At 44.5% G+C, this 17,184-nt stretch overlaps 1 protein-coding gene across 3 annotated transcripts in view; it reads left to right on the top strand.

Moving 5' to 3' along the window:
- Positions 1 to 17,184, top strand: part of Rgk3 (Rad, Gem/Kir family member 3) — a 616,115-nt gene that overhangs the window by 365,046 nt on the left and 233,885 nt on the right. For 2 of the 3 annotated variants that reach the window (XM_071696098.1, XM_071696096.1), the window contains exon 2: positions 3,937 to 3,954. The exons of the other annotated variant lie outside the window; for it this stretch is intronic. In XM_071696098.1, coding sequence (XP_071552199.1) covers positions 3,937 to 3,954 — 18 coding nt within the window. The remainder of the gene's footprint in view (positions 1 to 3,936; positions 3,955 to 17,184) is intronic. 3 annotated transcript variants of the gene reach the window in all.

The raw sequence follows: 17,184 nt of genomic DNA, 5'->3' as shown, positions 1-17,184 counted from the left end.
CAAAGGCCAAGGGTAACACCATCGTGCCGGAGGTCAAAGGCCAAGGGTAACACCGTCGTGCCAAAGGGGTCGCTGCTGTGAAGAGAAGTAAACAACGTTATAGGAATCATGATACTGGGTTTGTTATGTAATTCATCATTATTTTGATAAGTATATGTTTTCTATAAGATTTCATATATGTCTTATAAAAGATTTATATATGGTTCGTATAAAGTTTAATCTGTATGGCCTCTGCATGACGCCGGAAGCCTTCAAGTTATTGCGAATATGTGGTGTTATTGTTTGACTGCACACACGCCCAGCGATCAGTACAGAACACAGTGGATCATAAGCCAGAAGTTGTCCAGATATTAGAATATTTTTGTCTTGTAACTTCTCTGTACTCGAGTATATCTTTCATGATAGAGGAATGCTGATTTTCTGCTTATTCCCTGAAAGACATGAACTACAAGAGCATTATGGAGTATGAATGGGTCATATTTTTGTTTTCATACATATTCGCCTTATCCCGCGTTAGCGAGGTGGCGTTAAGAACTGAGGAGTGAGCCTTAGAGGGTATATGACCCATTCAGGGAGGGGAGGATTTCCAGCCCCCCACTCCCTGAATGGGTCATATGTATTGCTAAATAACCTGTGGTGTGTTTAAAAGCGTATATTGTTAGAAATTTGGCTTACTGCTTTTAAGCAAGTTTTCTTAGCCTCTTCTACCCCTATGTGCTATCAAATGTATGCACGATACATGAAGTATGGCAGGCTGGGTACGTGGTCCAGAACTGTGGTTGAGGAAATGTGTATATAAAAAGACCAGCCCACGATTCCATGTGAAATCTGATGTTCACTTTCATTCACTCGATGTTGTCTCCTTTTGAAGACGTAGTTTTTTTCAGTAGTTATCGAACGCCGATTTGTGGTTGAGAATGTGTCTAGTTTACATATACAAAACATTCAGAGCTGTTGGTGTTTTCTTCTTCATTGTTATTGCCTTTGTATTATCTACGCTACAGGGTATTTCCTAGCCAACCAGCTGGACTAAACTGTTAAGCAGGGTTCGATTCTTGATCAAAGCTTTGATGTACGTAGTGTTTTGGGCAGAGAAGATAACGTTGACGGCGTAGATATCTGGTTACGCGCCTTATCATCTGCTGTCATGACTGCCATGATGCAGCGCACCTCAACACCTGACTGCTGTGGCATGATGCAGCGCACCTCAACACCTGACTGCTGTGGCATGATGCAGCGCACCTCAACACCTGACTGCTGTGGCATGATGCAGCGCACCTCAACACCTGACTGCTGTGGCATGATGCAGCGCACCTCAACACCTGACTGCTGTGGCATGATGCAGCGCACCTCAACACCTGACTGCTGTGGCATGATGCAGCGCACCTCAACACCTGGATTCTGTTCCATGATGCAGGGCGTCTCTCGTTCTACTGCACAGCCTCAGAGACATAACCCAGCAACCCTTCAATCAGGGCGTCATGCGAGCCATGCATGTCATGTGTAGCAATACTGCCCCATGAATATTCTTTTGAGGAAATTGCATGACCTTCCGCTATTCATTACAACTATTGCGACGTAAACTTTTCAGTCATTACTCTTACTTATACAACGTTGGCGCAGCCTACTTGAACCGCATCATCTCCACAAGTTCAGTGCTCAAATTCTTTCTTCTTTCACGTCCGCTGCTGCACCACAGAACGTGTGTGTGTGTGTGTGTGTGTGTGTGTGTGTGTGTGTGTGTGTGTGTGTGTGTGTGTGACTGCGAGAGCCCTGGCCTTGTGTGCACAGTATATCATGACTAGGCGATACGATGCGACACCAGCCAGCCTCGTGCCACAGCCAATGCATACTGAGTTCTACAGCTGATTAACTTTTCGAGGTCGCGCAAGTCTCTGAGATCGAGGTCGCAAGGTCTTATGTGCGGAAATAACCTCTGATTACTCGTCTCCACAAGAGACTTAGGGGATCCACACGAGGGTAAACCACCACATAAGTTGTAAATAGGTGATTACAACTAGACATTATACATTATCTGAATATGGAGGAAGTAGATGGTGTTGAAGTTTCTTCCACAGATACAAATATACGTAATTGTATATTCGGGTCAGGTTTAAGATTGTGGGGTCAAAGGTTATAATAGTCACCAGGTCTTGGATACTTTGATATTACTGTACGTTTGTATACCCGACAGCTGGTGATTGGTTAGCGACCAGACTGTCGCCAAAGAAACTACATGCAAACACTTTTCTGGTATCAGGGTCAGGGGTCGAGGTCACAAAGCGCCATCTGACGTTCATCATGAGAGTGCAACACCACATACGAGGCATATAAGTGCTTCTACAAACCCTATTTCTCATATGATGAAGCGAACGTTAAGAGAGCAATTCAAGAAGTGGAAGATGTTACAGGGATCTTTCGGAACTTGTCCATAGCATTAAACTGGTTCTTGACTTGTGGATATATTGCCTCTAAGCGGACAAGTGCCACCATTGTACCGTGAATATATACAAAGTTCATATCTCCTATTCTTAAACCTAAGTTACATGGTAAATGTCCAAGAGTCACTTTATACATGGCTGGTCTGTTAGTGTACTCTGCTCAACCTGAACCGCAAGCAAAGTGCTTGTTGTTTTTTCCTGCAGAAAGCAAAGGCAACATTGATTTCGGAAATACAAGGAAGCAGGGTTTTATCATCATGTGGAAACGTGGCTCTCATTGTTCACATTCGATAGGGGGGGGGAAAAGAAAACTAGATTTATGCTACGAAAAATGTCTGTTTGTATTGACAGAAATCGGCGCCCCAATACCTTTTCTAGCTCAGATTTCCCTCAGGTCATGCGTCAGAATACTACATCAAAAATGTCAAATATCTGTTTTAAAGAATTATTGGAAGAGTTTGAAAAGAGTTGGAGCAACTAGGAAAGTTTTTGACGTCGCGTATCATGTGTGTGTGTGTGTGTGTGTGTGTGTGTGTGTGTGTGTGTTAGAAGTAAGCTTAAGCCCCATATATGATACTGTTATCCACTTTCGTCATGTTTATGGGTGAAAACCCCAGAGTTAAAGATTAGGAATTGATATCAGTTTTGATATCATCTTCCTGTCATCACTTTCCTCTCTTGGTTCACCCAGGACGAGCGTTTACCTGACGAAGATTTGAAAAAAGTTCACAGCGTGGCCGTCGATGCGTGAGTGAAGGTGGTGTGTGTTGTTATCAACCTCGGGTGTTGCAGGTATCGAGGCCAGGAGAGGCCGGGATGGCTAGGCTGGCTGCTGCTGCTGGTGTGGTTGTCGACGTCACCTTGCGCAGGTGTTGGATATCGATGTCGTGTGTGCTGCCATTGGGGTCCTCCCTTGGCGTCTCGAAGTGTTATTCATAAACATGTTGGTGGTTTTTGGCCTTTATTCCCCCCTCTCTGTTGTTTTGCTCGGGGATGATCACGACAGGAAACACAAAACTACTAACTGGTGTAACTTTTCCAATCTCCAGGGATCCACTTTTTCTTTCAAGGTTTTGAGAGCAAGGATATCCTGTTCCTACACTGGCTAACTATAGACGACCCTCGTTCAACCAGCTGACTAGCCTGATTCACGAATCCATCCATGTTGATTGAATGCCTTTTTAAAAATGTTCAAAATTCTAAATTCTATGTTTGTTATTTTTCTAATTAAGATTATCATTCAAATTTCTGTAAATATATATCTATTTTGATTCATAACCCACTATATGCACATACTCTGACCTCTCAGTATTCACCAGACGTTGAATACACGACTCATTATTTGTCTCAAATCCCAAAAAAATAATCGACCTACGAGTTGGCGCATGTCCCAAACTCAACATCCACCTCTGTAGCTGCTATTCTCATGTGTTTTGTTCCGATGCCCCTCACCATTTCGTGTGTATAAAGTGTGTCCTTTGTCTTATCATCACAGCTTACGGGAGGAGCACTCGTGAGTATATCTTTCATGATTTATCGTGGCATGACCGACCCGGCTGTGGTAGTGAGCTGCCGTACACATACCATGGTAGTTCCCAGATGTATGTATATGTATACACACACACACCCCTCCCTCACCTTGCTTGTTGCTGTTGCAATGTAGGAGGAGGACAAAGAACCACTTGTACCTCCAGACGTGTATTTTCCCAGCATTTTCCTGTCTGTTTATGTTAACTGGTGGTCATTCCACCTGTAACGTCTGTTGACAGTAATCCTTGTTTGTTTGTTTTCAGAGTATCTGCAGCTAGAGCATCCAACACATTTTGTTGAGCTCTGTCTGTTTTCAATGGTGTTTTGGTGTTATCAGTGTCTGTGTATCTTAATTGATGTTGTGTGTTGCTGATGTTATTGTTGTTTGTTGTTTGTTGTTGTTGATGTTGATGTTGATATGGAGTGTCTACGTACATATTGGATAAATAGCATCATCTAATTGATAGATATGTCAAAGCCTAATATTTCCAAACTCAGCGATGACATGAACTCTTTTTGTTTGATAGTGAACCTTGGTTAGTATGTGAGCTAACCAACATTCCAACCTCCTCACCATGAACCATTATACACATGAACCTCACTGGTACACGAAACTATGTATTGACGAACCCTCGAGTATATGAACTGACCCATTCCTATACCTTCCAGTAATCGCACCTTCTAACTCTTGAACCTTTCTGAACACGAACCTATCTATTAGATGAAGTTATCAGCACATCTCCCCCTTGTATGATCATTTCAACATACTGTATAAACCTTACCCTCTACATATAAATCTATCACTGCATAGCCATCTAATACATGACAGTATCTACTTATTCATAAGTCTTTCACTATTTGAACCTACCCACGTATACGTATGTGAACTAAACCTTACACAAGGCACCAGAATTTAAGATACCTTTAAATGAACCTCATACCTCTTTAACTAGCCCATGCTTCAAACCCACTACATATTAATCTCAGCTACGAACCACCTGAGCACGACGGGACTACCCTTGAGCACAATGGTACGACACCAGTGCACGACGGTACAACCCTTGAGCACAAGGTTACGACACCTGAGCACGACGGTTTGATCCTTGAGCAAGATGATCGCGTCATCGTACCCAAGACTCATTCTGTCATTTTCAAAAGTCGTGTAGTCAGGCTCAAGGGATTAGATATCCACCTTTGATCTGTACCAGTATATATACGGCACTGCCTAAACCGCACCGTACCATCCACTTAACACTGCACGACAATAACCTAAGTATAACATGACTTACACTCTTTTAGATACTGATCTCCCTTTCCACACATTCTTCAGTGCTCAAAGAACCTTCGCCCCCTCACCCACCTTGTGACTCACTTCCGCTTGTATGGTTCCATTCGCTGCAATGTCCACTCCCAGATATCTAAAACACTTCACTTCCAAATTCTCTCCATTCATACTCCCACCCCAACTACGCTACAGTGTCTCATAACCTAGCTTTTATTCACATTTACTCTCAGTTTCTCCTTTTCACTCACTACTCCAAACTCAGTCGCCAGCTTCTGCCGTTTCTCACTCGAGTCTGTTGCCTGTGCTGTGTCGTCAACAGGCAACAGCTGACTCGCTTCTCAGGCCCTCTCATCCCCAACAGACTACATACTCGCCTCTCTTTCTCCAAGACTCTCGCATTTACCACATTCACCACCACACCCATAAACAAATTAATCAGCCTTTTTTACATCACACATCCCTGCAGCAGACCAGCCTTCACTTGTAACCACTCACTCTCCTCTCTTCCTACTCGTACACACGCTTTAAACCCTGTATAAAAACTTCTCACTGGTTCTAGCAGCTTTTCTCCCACACCATATATCCTCAAAACCTTTCACAAAGCATCTCTATCAACCCTATTACATGTTATCTCTAGGTCCATAAATGCCACAGACTTATTTTTTATCTGTTTCTCTAAGTATTTCTCAAACACATTCTTTAGAGCAAACACCTGCTCCACACCACCTCTACCACTTTTGAAACCACACTGTTCCTCCCTTGTCACACGCTCTCTCAAAGGCAACTGTCCCTCACAATTTATCAGGCACACTCAACAAACGTATACCTCTCTAGTTCGAATGCTCACCTTTATCCCCTTTGCCTTTATACACTGGCATGTATTCCGCCAGTCCTCAGGCACCTCACCATGATCCATACATACACTGAAAATTCTCACCAAACAATCAACAACATAGTCACCCCCTTTCTTGATAAATTCAACGGCAATACCATCCGTTCCTGCCGCCTTGCCACATTTCGTCTTACGTAGGGGTTTCACCACCTCTTCTGTCTTCACCAAACCACTCTCTCTGACTCTAACTTCGCATACCGATCCGACCCAAACTCCCTACTTCTGCTACCCTATCATTTGATACATTCAACAGTCCTTTGAAATGATTACTCCATCTCTTCCTCAGTTCATCGCTACCTGTTATCACCTCCCCATTTTCTCCCTTCACTCATGTTACGGTTTCCCCTTTCACTCGTGTTCCCATTCATTCTCTTCTTTTTCGCACTCCATCAACCTCCTTTCAAAACATATATATATATATATATATATATATATATATATATATATATATATATATATATATATATATATATATACATATATATATATATATATATATATATATATATATATATATATATATATATATATATATATATATATATATATATATATATATGTATATATATATATTCCATCATCTGTACTGATATCCAAACAAGCGAGGTTTATATTTGTCAGCCATGTAAACCTACATGTCACGTGTATTTTCTGTAACCTTTATATGTATAAGGTGTATTCGGACACCTGAATAAATTCCCATATATCAGATGTATATTAAGACATTACTATAAATTCCCGTGCAAAGTGTGTATTAAATCATTATTATAAACCCCTTTTGTCAGGTGAATATTTCATCATCTGAATAAATCCCTATAAATTCCCATACAGGTGTATATTCTCTCACCTGTATAAATTCCCATATCAGGTGTATATTCTCTCACCTGTATAAATTTCCCATATCAGGTGTATATTCTCTCACCTGTATAAATTCCTGCACCAGGTACATATCCTTTCACTTATATAAATCCTCATGCCAAGTATATATACATTGTCATCTCTATAAATCCTCATATCAAGTGTATATGCCGTCACCTATATAAATCCCTGTAACAGGTGTATAGTGTATCACCTTTATAAATCCCCATGCCAGGTGTTAATTCAATCACCTGTATAAATCCCCCGTGCCAGTTGTATATTCCGTCACCCATATAAATCCATATGCCAGGTGTGTATTTAATCACCTGTATAAATCCCCATGCCAGGTATATACATTCCCTGGATAGTTCTCTACACCAGGGTCAGTTTGTGTCATCCTAAGACATTTCCACAGCAGTATACATCGTCAACTGGATAAGGCTCCATGTCAGGTATACGTATATCACATCATGTATATAAATCTCTGGATCCTGTACATATTTCATTCTCCATTTATAGATTTTCATGCTAGAGGTATATACATTGTCATATCTGTGTCTGTGTACTTGATATATATATTTTGCCACCTATAATGACCATTCTAGGGAAATGAGTGGTCAACTAGATAGATTTATATGTTCAATGTGTCTTTCAGACGCTTTGTATACGATGACCATTTCAGGGATATGACTGGTTGGCTGTATGAATTTATATGTACAATTTATCTCTCGGACGCTCCATATAAATCTCCGTGGCAGGTGTATATTTAGTACTCCATTACTCATTTCCATGGTAGGTGTAAGATGCTTCTGTCCCAATGTATATATATATATATATATATATATATATATATATATATATATATATATATATATATATATATATATATATATATATATCTTCAAACTGGCTATGTAATACCTTTACCCGTATGTATTTCATCTGTCAGATATAAATTTCGTCTTAGCTGTAAATCTTATCTTTTATCAAGCGGGAGATACAGCAGACCGGTATTGGATAACTCGTAAATATAGATATGAATTTACATTCGAGTGTACATCACACAGAGTGTAAATTGCGAGCAGCAATATCGACATGGTATTTCCCACCTTTCGTGATGCAAGACTAAACTTAAATTGACAAATAGAAAAAGAAAAAGATAAGTAAAGGTTATCGGGATATGATTTCAAAAGTGATTTGCATATATACGAGTGAAGGGTAATGCTCATATCCTCGTCTTTTATCATCAGCATATTACAACAGTCGCTCGTATCCATGACCTACATAAATGTGTGAATTATTTACATTTTTTTTTTCTTTTTACTCCCGCTGGAATGTAATTAGACGGAATTAAAGATAGTATCAACATGTAAATGAAATGAGATGAGGAAATTGTGGGTTTCAATTTTCCGGTCTTAAAAAAAATGGGTCAGCCACAAAAGCCTAGCCAATTACGGTGCGTTCCGCGTTCTGTGCCTGTGTTGTGAACGGAACAGCGGAACAAAGGGCATACGAGTGGCGTTCCCGGCGTACGTACACGTACACACACACACACACACACACACACACACACACACACACACACACCACACACACACACACACACTGGACGTACGGACGTATGAGGGACCAGCGGAGGCACGGGATGTGATATGGTCTGTAATCAAGAGGCGGAGTGGTTGAGAGAGAGATAGATAGATAGATAGAGAGAGAGAGAGAGAGAGAGAGAGAGAGAGAGAGAGAGAGAGAGAGAGAGAGAGAGAGAGAGAGAGAGAGAGAGAGATGCAAACGCTGTGTGAATCGGACAAATCATTGAAAAATTGGAGATAGATAACTATTGAATGTTAGAGAGAGAGAGAGAGAGAGAGAGAGAGAGAGAGAGAGAGAGAGAGAGAGAGATGCAAACGCTGTGTGAATGGGACAAATCATTGAAAAATTGGAGATAGATAACAATTGAATGTTAGAGAGAGAGAGAGAGAGAGAGAGAGAGAGAGAGAGAGAGAGAGAGAGAGAGAGAGAGAGAGAGAGAGAGGACCAAATCAAAGACCACACTAGTTAGAGAACGTGCACAGTAGTCAGGGAGTGGAGGAGGGAGGGAAAGAGAGAGATCCCGTAGCACAACGGATGTAACATTTCATCCTGACGTCGCTCGTGAGGAGGTGGGAGGGTCAAGTGTGGGCCACAAGTTGACCAGGGTTGAAGACCGTCACCAGTGTGGCCTTAAAGTTCCACACTTCCCGTTCTGTCGCATCCTTAGACTCCCCGTTTAACAGTCACATCAGACTCCCCGTTTAACAATCACATCAGACTCCCCGTTGAACAGTCACATCAGACTCCCCGTTTAACAGTCACATCAGACTCCCCGTTTAACAGTAACGTCAGACTCCCCGTTTAACAGTCATATCAGACTTCCCGTTCAACACTAACGTCACTGAGTGTGTGTGTGTGTGTCTGTGTGTGTGTGTTAGTCTCTGTGTCTGTGTCTCTGTGTGTCTGTGTGTGTGTCTGTGTGCATGCATATAGGTTTGTGTTAGTCACGGAGGGAGATGTGTGTTTCAATCCTAGGTGCAGGTGTGTGTGTAAGCCACAGGTACGGGTGTGTGTCAGTCACAGGTGCAGGTATGTGTCGGTCATAATTACAGGTGTGTGCTAGTCGTAGGTACAGTTGTGTGTCAGTCACAAGTGCAGGTGTGTACAGTTACATGTGCAGGTGTGTGCTAGACGTAGGTACAGTTGTGTGTCAGTCACAAGTGCAGGTGTGTACAGTTACATGTGCAGGTGTGTGTTTGTCGTAGGTACAGGTGTGGGTCATTCCCAGTTGCAGGTCATCAGGTCAGGTCATCTGCCGTGACCTCTCCTATAAGCTGTGGGGGTAACCAAGTCTGTAATGATGATGGATCTTTGGCCCAATGGCTAGTCCTGGGCTCGTGTGTCCCATCAGGGCTGGGACATGGTCCTCTACCCCGTGACTGGACCACAAGGACTAGGACATGGTCCTCTGTCCCGTGACTGGACCACAAGGACTGGGACATGGTCCTCTACCCCATGACTGGACCACTAGGGCTGGGACATGGTCCTCTACCCCGTGACTGGACCACAACGGCTAGGACATGGTCCTCTGTCCCGTGACTGGACCACTAGGGCTGGGACATGGTCTTCTGTCCCGTGACTGGACCACTAGGGCTGGGACATGATCCTCTACCCCGTGACTGGACCACTAGGGCTGGGATATGGTCCTCCCACCTAGGAACTTATCCTCTCACGTCACTGAATTTTGGCCAAAGTCACCGGAAAAGCTTGACCTTTGTGTGTGTATATATATATATATATATATATATATATATATATATATATATATATATATATATATATATATATATATATTTTTTTTTTTTTTTTTTTTTTTTTCAAACTATTCGCCATTTCCCGCGTTAGCGATGTAGCGTTAAGAACAGAGAACTGGGCCATTGAGGGAATATCCTCACCTGGCCCTCTTCTCTGTTCCTTCTTTTGGAAAATTAAAAAAAAATTGAGAGGGGAGGATTTCCAGCCCCCCGCTCCCTTCCCTTTTAGTCGCCTTCTACGACACGCAGGGAATACGTGGGAAGTATTCTTTCTCCCCTATCCCCAGGGATAAATATATATATATATATATATATATATATATATATATATATATATATATATATATATATATATATATATATATATATATATATCAATCCCTGGGGACAGGGGAGAAAGAATACTTCCCACGTATTCCCTGCGTGTCGTAGAAGGCAACTAAAAGGGTCGCACCGTCATGTTCAGGGGTCCACACCCACTGTCTTAAGGGTCGAAAATACGGCGAACAAACAGGAAAGGAACCCGGATGAATATATACATATATACAGTGAAAATAACCCATCACTTTGAGGTACAGAAACACACCCCCCCACACACACACACCCCAGACGAGGCTTTTAGATCCAGACGTAAACAGTGAGTACGACCCCTCAATGCTGTCGTAAGTGACAGCATGGGGACGCAGGCCAGGGGGGGGTCGTGACGCCCCACTGATGGCCGCTGACACTGGCGACATTGCTCATGCCAGTGGTTCCATATTTACCTTCCGTGGGGAGGGATTGTGCTGGTGAGGGAGGGAGGGTCACAAGCCCTCACCAGCTGGTGTGGGTGAAAGTGTTGCTGGCTGGCAGTCATTGGGCGGATGTCAGGTATTCTTGAAGAGGATAGAAATCAGTGCAGATATAGTTGTTATTATTATTAATATTATTATAGAAATCAGTGCAGATATTATTATTATTATTATTATTATTATTATTATTATTATTATTATTATTATTATTATTATTACTATTATTATTATTATTATTATCATTATTATTATTATCATTATTATTATTATCATTATTATTATTATTATTATTATTATTATTATTATTATCATCATTGATATTATCATTATTATCATGATTTCATTATCATTATTATTATTATCATTATTATTATTGTTATTATCATTATTATCGTTATTATCATTATCATTATCATTATCATTGCTGTTAATATTACTACTAGAACGACTGCTACTATTTCTATACATATTCGCCATTTCCCGCGTTAGTGAGGCAGCGTCAAGAGCAGATGACCGAGCCTTAGAGGGGGAAAAAAAAATCCTCATTTGGCCCCCTTCTCTGTTCCTTCTTTTGGAGAAGTAAAAACTGGAGGCACCAGGGGTCAGGGGGAGAGGTGGACCATGGGGAGAAGGGGAATTGTCCCCAGGAGGATGAAGTGAAGTTTTTATCCCACGAGGCCAGAATGAGGAAGAGATCCCACGAGGCCATGATGAAGTAACCTCCCAAACGAGGCCAAGATGAGGCAGCCGTCCCCAGTAGACGGACGTGAGGTAGAGGCCGGGGCGAGGCAGCCTTCCCCATTAGACAGACGTGAGGTAGAGGCCGGGGCGAGGCAGCCTTCCCCATTAGACAGACGTGAGGTAGAGGCCGGGGTGAGGTAGCCTTCCCCATTAGACAGACGTGAGGTAGAGGCCGGGGCGAGGCAGCCTTCCCCATTAGACAGACGTGAGGTAGAGGCCGGGGTGAGGCAGCCTTCCTCATTAGACAGACGTGAGGTAGAGGCCGGGGTGAGGCAGCCTTCCCCATTAGACAGACGTGAGGTAGAGGCCGGGGTGAGGTAGCCTTCCCCATTAGACAGACGTGAGGTAGAGGCCGGGGTGAGGCAGACGTCCCCATTAGACAGACGTGAGGTAGAGGCCGGGGTGAGGTAGCCTTCCCCATTAGACAGACGTGAGGTAGAGGCCGGGGTGAGGTAGCCTTCCCCATTAGACAGACGTGAGGTAGAGGCCGGGGTGAGGTAGCCTTCCCCACTAGACAGACGTAAGGTAGAGGCCGGATTGAGGTATCCTTCCCCACTAGACAGACGTGAGGTAGAGGCCGGGGTGAGGCAGCCTTCCCCATTAGACAGACGTGAGGTAGAGGCCGGGGCGAGGCAGACGTCCCCATTAGACAGACGTGAGGTAGAGGCTGGGGTGAGGTAGCCTTCCCCATTAGACAGACGTGAGGTAGAGACCGGGGTGAGGCAGACGTCCCCATTAGACAGACGTGAGGTAGAGGCCGGGGTGAGGCAGACGTCCCCAGGAGACAGACGTGAGGTAGAGAGGCCGGGGCGGGGCACCCGTTCCCAGGAGACCTGCCCCGCCGAGTCATCTGATGATATCGCGTTAATTGCAAGTGTCACCTGGGAGACCCACTCCCCTGGCCCCGCCCTCACTTGACACTTTGCCGGGAAAATAAAAAAATCAGTGGATGTCTTTTTGACGGAGACTCATTTGTTTCTGCCGTTTTTCACTTCGTTATAGAGCAATAAATGACTATTTTTAGAAGGCAATGGTTGGCGTAACTACGAGTATTGCCGTGGAACATAGATGTCTTTTACCTGTTTATATATATATATATATATATATATATATATATATATATATATATATATATATATATATATATATATATATATATATTGGTATACCCGTGTGTAAGTCTGTGTATATCCATGGTGTATGTATATACCCGTACATGAATTCGTTCATATATACTGTAAGGGAGGGGACAGCATGCATGGTTGAGAATTGGTTGTATGTGTTTGTGCGTTGCTTTGTGTATGTATGGTCATTTCCCAGTCCTAGCCATTCCTTTAAATGGCTCTCGTCGGTTCTAGTGAGAATGGTCGCTCTCAGTTCCTGCCATTCCTGGAGTGGCTCGCCTCCCCTCAAGTGGGAATGGTTTCGACTCTTTCCAGCCATTCCTGTGTTGGATCCCGTCGGCTCAAGTTGGAATGGTTGTTACCAATCCCTGCCATTCCCGGTTGGATCCCCCGGGCTCAAGGGTTGTGAACTGTTCATTAACCACTACTTCCTGGGGGATCCTCTCAGAGCCTTGGAGATATATGGTAGAAAACGGCCTGGGGTGTGTTCATTTGGAAGTAATGTCTGACACAGTTTGTTGAGAATTATCTATCCTCGCTTACGAAACCCCCAGCCATCCACTGACGCCCTACGTAAACATGTGATGTAAACACTCTTTATTGAATTTTACGGAGGTAGACAATTTCACACAGATTTCTAAACAAAAATTTTGAGTTTGCATGTTTGGTCTCTAAACCAAAAGGTGTAATAGGTATGGCCATATACTATTTTTTCGTATGGGGTTGGTTGGGTGTGGCACAGCAGAGTACAGGGAGAGAAATGTGTCTGTAAACCCTAAGTTTACATCCTGGTGGTAGTGGAGGACAATTGGTGTACAGTAAACTTCGGCTAGCGGGCGGCCTCCTCTCCTCTCTCACACAGTTGGTGGAGCAGTATATGTATACTGCCGCCCACGTCTCTTTCGACTATGTGTATATGTATACTCCCTCCTGCCTCTGTTTCTGCTGTGTGTGTGTGTGTGTGTGTGTGTGTGTGTGTGTGTGTACAGTCTCATTGGCACTCTCATTCCCTTACTTTCTCTGTAACTCTCACTGTGATAAAGTATTATTACACGTGTAAATGCTCGGAGTTAAGCTAGGAAAAAAAAGCAATAATGCTCATTATCAGAGGAGGATCCAGTCGTTTATACGGAGTCAAGTAGAATTTGATAATGCCGGCGAATTATCATTAAATAATACTCTTTACCACGCGCCAAACAACGCCCAGCAGCTGTGTGTGTGTGTGTGTGTGTGTGTGTAAGAAGCGCTACACAGAGGGCCGCAAGGAAGGCAGAGCCAGCCTGGCTCAAGGTGGCTCCTCACACTGTATGATGGAGACTGAGTGTTCGTGGCGCTTCGTGCGTATTGGGAACATCAAGTCTTGTGCTGAGTATATTCGAAGAAAAATATAACTATATTCTGTCAATATTCATCTGAATATCTGTAGACGGTTATTTATTACCATTTGAATATTATCTGAATATTTTTCGGCGCAAATGGTGGAAAATACTTGACTGGAAGTATACTTTGCTGTCCTGTATGTACATTGATAATTACGATCATGAAGAAGTAAAAATAAGCCGTCAATTTGGTATCTGTGGCTTGGCTGTGGATGTCAAGCTCCAGTTTCAGGTTCATTACACATGACGGTAAGAGGGCTCGTGTGTGCAGATGAGGCCATTGTCCTTTAGTTGCTGACGTTCCCTCCCCAAAAAGCTGTGAGGGACAGCATGGTATAAAAGAAGATCTTAGAATAACGATGCGTAAAAGAAGAGCAGAGATAACGATGCGTAAATAAGATGGCTGCATTAACTTTCTCTGACGTCACTGCTATAGTTGCCAGACGCTTGCAGACTTGATTGGAACTCGAAAACCCAGACTAGGATGGAACTTTTCTTTTAATTACAAATTACGATAAGAGATATTTTCCTTTTTACCACTGGCATGAGCGACACGACATTTTGTCACACTTATCTAGTGAAGATCTTCGTTTCTTAGGAATGGAGTGGCCATAGATAGCAGAGTTGGGCTGGATAAGTCTTTCCTGGTAAAGAGATCTTGTGTCGTAAATAGTCCCCTTTAGATGTATGGAAATATGAAGCAGATGATCCTATCTTGGTAGATCATACTCGGTAGCCTGTGAGGTAGGTAGACCTAATGAGGTATACTTTGCTCGATAGATATAACGACATATATAATATATTGTGAGGAAGACAAGACTCTATGGGGTAATGCTATTAAGCTGGTAATGCTGCTGAGGTGACAGTTTTGTGAGACGGACAGACCTCGAGTTAGATAACTATGAGTTCGGTCGACCATATGAGGTAGAGAGGGATTGTGAGGTAAAAAGACCATGTGAGGAAGAAAGATCTTGTGAGGTAGACGAGCCCTGTGAGGTAAAGTAGGCCCTGTGAGGTAGACAGACTTTGTGAAGTAGAAAGAGCTTGTGAAGTCAACGGTAGACAGACCATGTGAGGTAGAAAGGCCTTGTGAGGCAGACGGCAGACAGACCATGTGAGGTAGAAAGGCCTTGTGAGGCAGACGGCAGACAGACCATGTGAGGTAGAAAGGCCTTGTGAGGCAGACGGCAGACAGACCATGTGAGGTAGAAAGACCTTGTGAGGCAGACGGCAGACAGACCATGTGAGGTAGAAAGGCCTTGTGAGGCAGACGGTAGACAGACCATGTGAGGTAGAAAGGCCTTGTGAGGCAGACGGTAAACAGACCATATGAGGTAGAAAGGCCTTGTGAGGCAGACGGCAGACAGACCATGTGAGGTAGAAAGGCCTTGTGAGGCAGACGGTAAACAGACCATGTGAGGTAGAAAGGCCTTGTGAGGCAGACGGCAGACAGACATGTGAGGTAGAAAGGCCTTGTGAGGCAGACGGTAGACAGACCATGTGAGGTAGAAAGGCCTTGTGAGGCAGACGGCAGACAGACCATGTGAGGTAGAAAGGCCTTGTGAGGCAGACGGCAGACAGACATGTGAGGTAGAAAGGCTTGTGAGGCAGACGGCAGACAGACATGTGAGGTAGAAAGGCCTTGTGAGGCAGACGGCAGACAGACCATGTGAGGTAGAAAGGCTTGTGAGGCAGACGTCCCCATTAGACAGACGTGAGGTAGAGGCCGGGGTGAGGTAGCCTTCCCCATTAGACAGACGTGAGGTAGAGGCCGGGGTGAGGCAGACGTCCCCATTAGACAGACGTGAGGTAGAGGCCGGGGTGAGGTAGCCTTCCCCATTAGACAGACGTGAGGTAGAGGCCGGGGTGAGGCAGCCTTCCCCATTAGACAGACGTGAGGTAGAGGCCGGGGCGAGGCAGACGTCCCCATTAGACAGACGTGAGTAGAGGCCGGGGTGAGGTAGCCTTCCCCATTAGACAGACGTGAGGTAGAGGCCGGGGTGAGGTAGCCTTCCCCATTAGACAGACGTGAGGTAGAGGCCGGGGTGAGGTAGCCTTCCCCATTAGACAGACGTGAGGTAGAGGCCGGGGTGAGGTAGCCTTCCCCATTAGACAGACGTGAGTAGAGGCCGGGGTGAGGCAGCCTTCCCCATTAGACAGACGTGAGGTAGAGGCCGGGGTGAGGTAGCCTTCCCCATTAGACAGACGTGAGGTAGAGGCCGGGGTGAGGTAGCCTTCCCCATTAGACAGACGTGAGGTAGAGGCCGGGGTGAGGCAGCCTTCCCCATTAGACAGACGTGAGGTAGAGGCCGGGGTGAGGCAGCCTTCCCCATTAGACAGACGTGAGGTAGAGGCCGGGGTGAGGTAGCCTTCCCCATTAGACAGACGTGAGGTAGAGGCCGGGGTGAGGTAGCCTTCCCCATTAGACAGACGTGAGGTAGAGGCCGGGGTGAGGCAGACGTCCCCATTAGACAGACGTGAGTAGAGGCCGGGGTGAGGTAGCCTTCCCCATTAGACAGACGTGAGGTAGAGGCCGGGGTGAGGTAGCCTTCCCCATTAGACAGACGTGAGGTAGAGGCCGGGGTGAGGCAGCCTTCCCCATTAGACAGACGTGAGGTAGAGGCCGGGGTGAGGCAGCCTTCCCCATTAGACAGACGTGAGGTAGAGGCCGGGGTGAGGCAGCCTTCCCCATTAGACAGACGTGAGGTAGAGGCCGGGGTGAGGTAGCCTTCCCCATTAGACAGACGTGAGGTAGAGGCCGGGGCGAGGCAGCCTTCCCCATTAGACAGACGTGAGGTA

Source organism: Panulirus ornatus, chromosome 59, assembly GCF_036320965.1.
Source record: "Panulirus ornatus isolate Po-2019 chromosome 59, ASM3632096v1, whole genome shotgun sequence".
Taxonomy (NCBI): domain Eukaryota; kingdom Metazoa; phylum Arthropoda; class Malacostraca; order Decapoda; family Palinuridae; genus Panulirus; species Panulirus ornatus.
The sequence above is the reverse complement of the archived record's forward strand: the minus strand, read 5'-3'. Positions and strand labels throughout refer to the sequence as shown.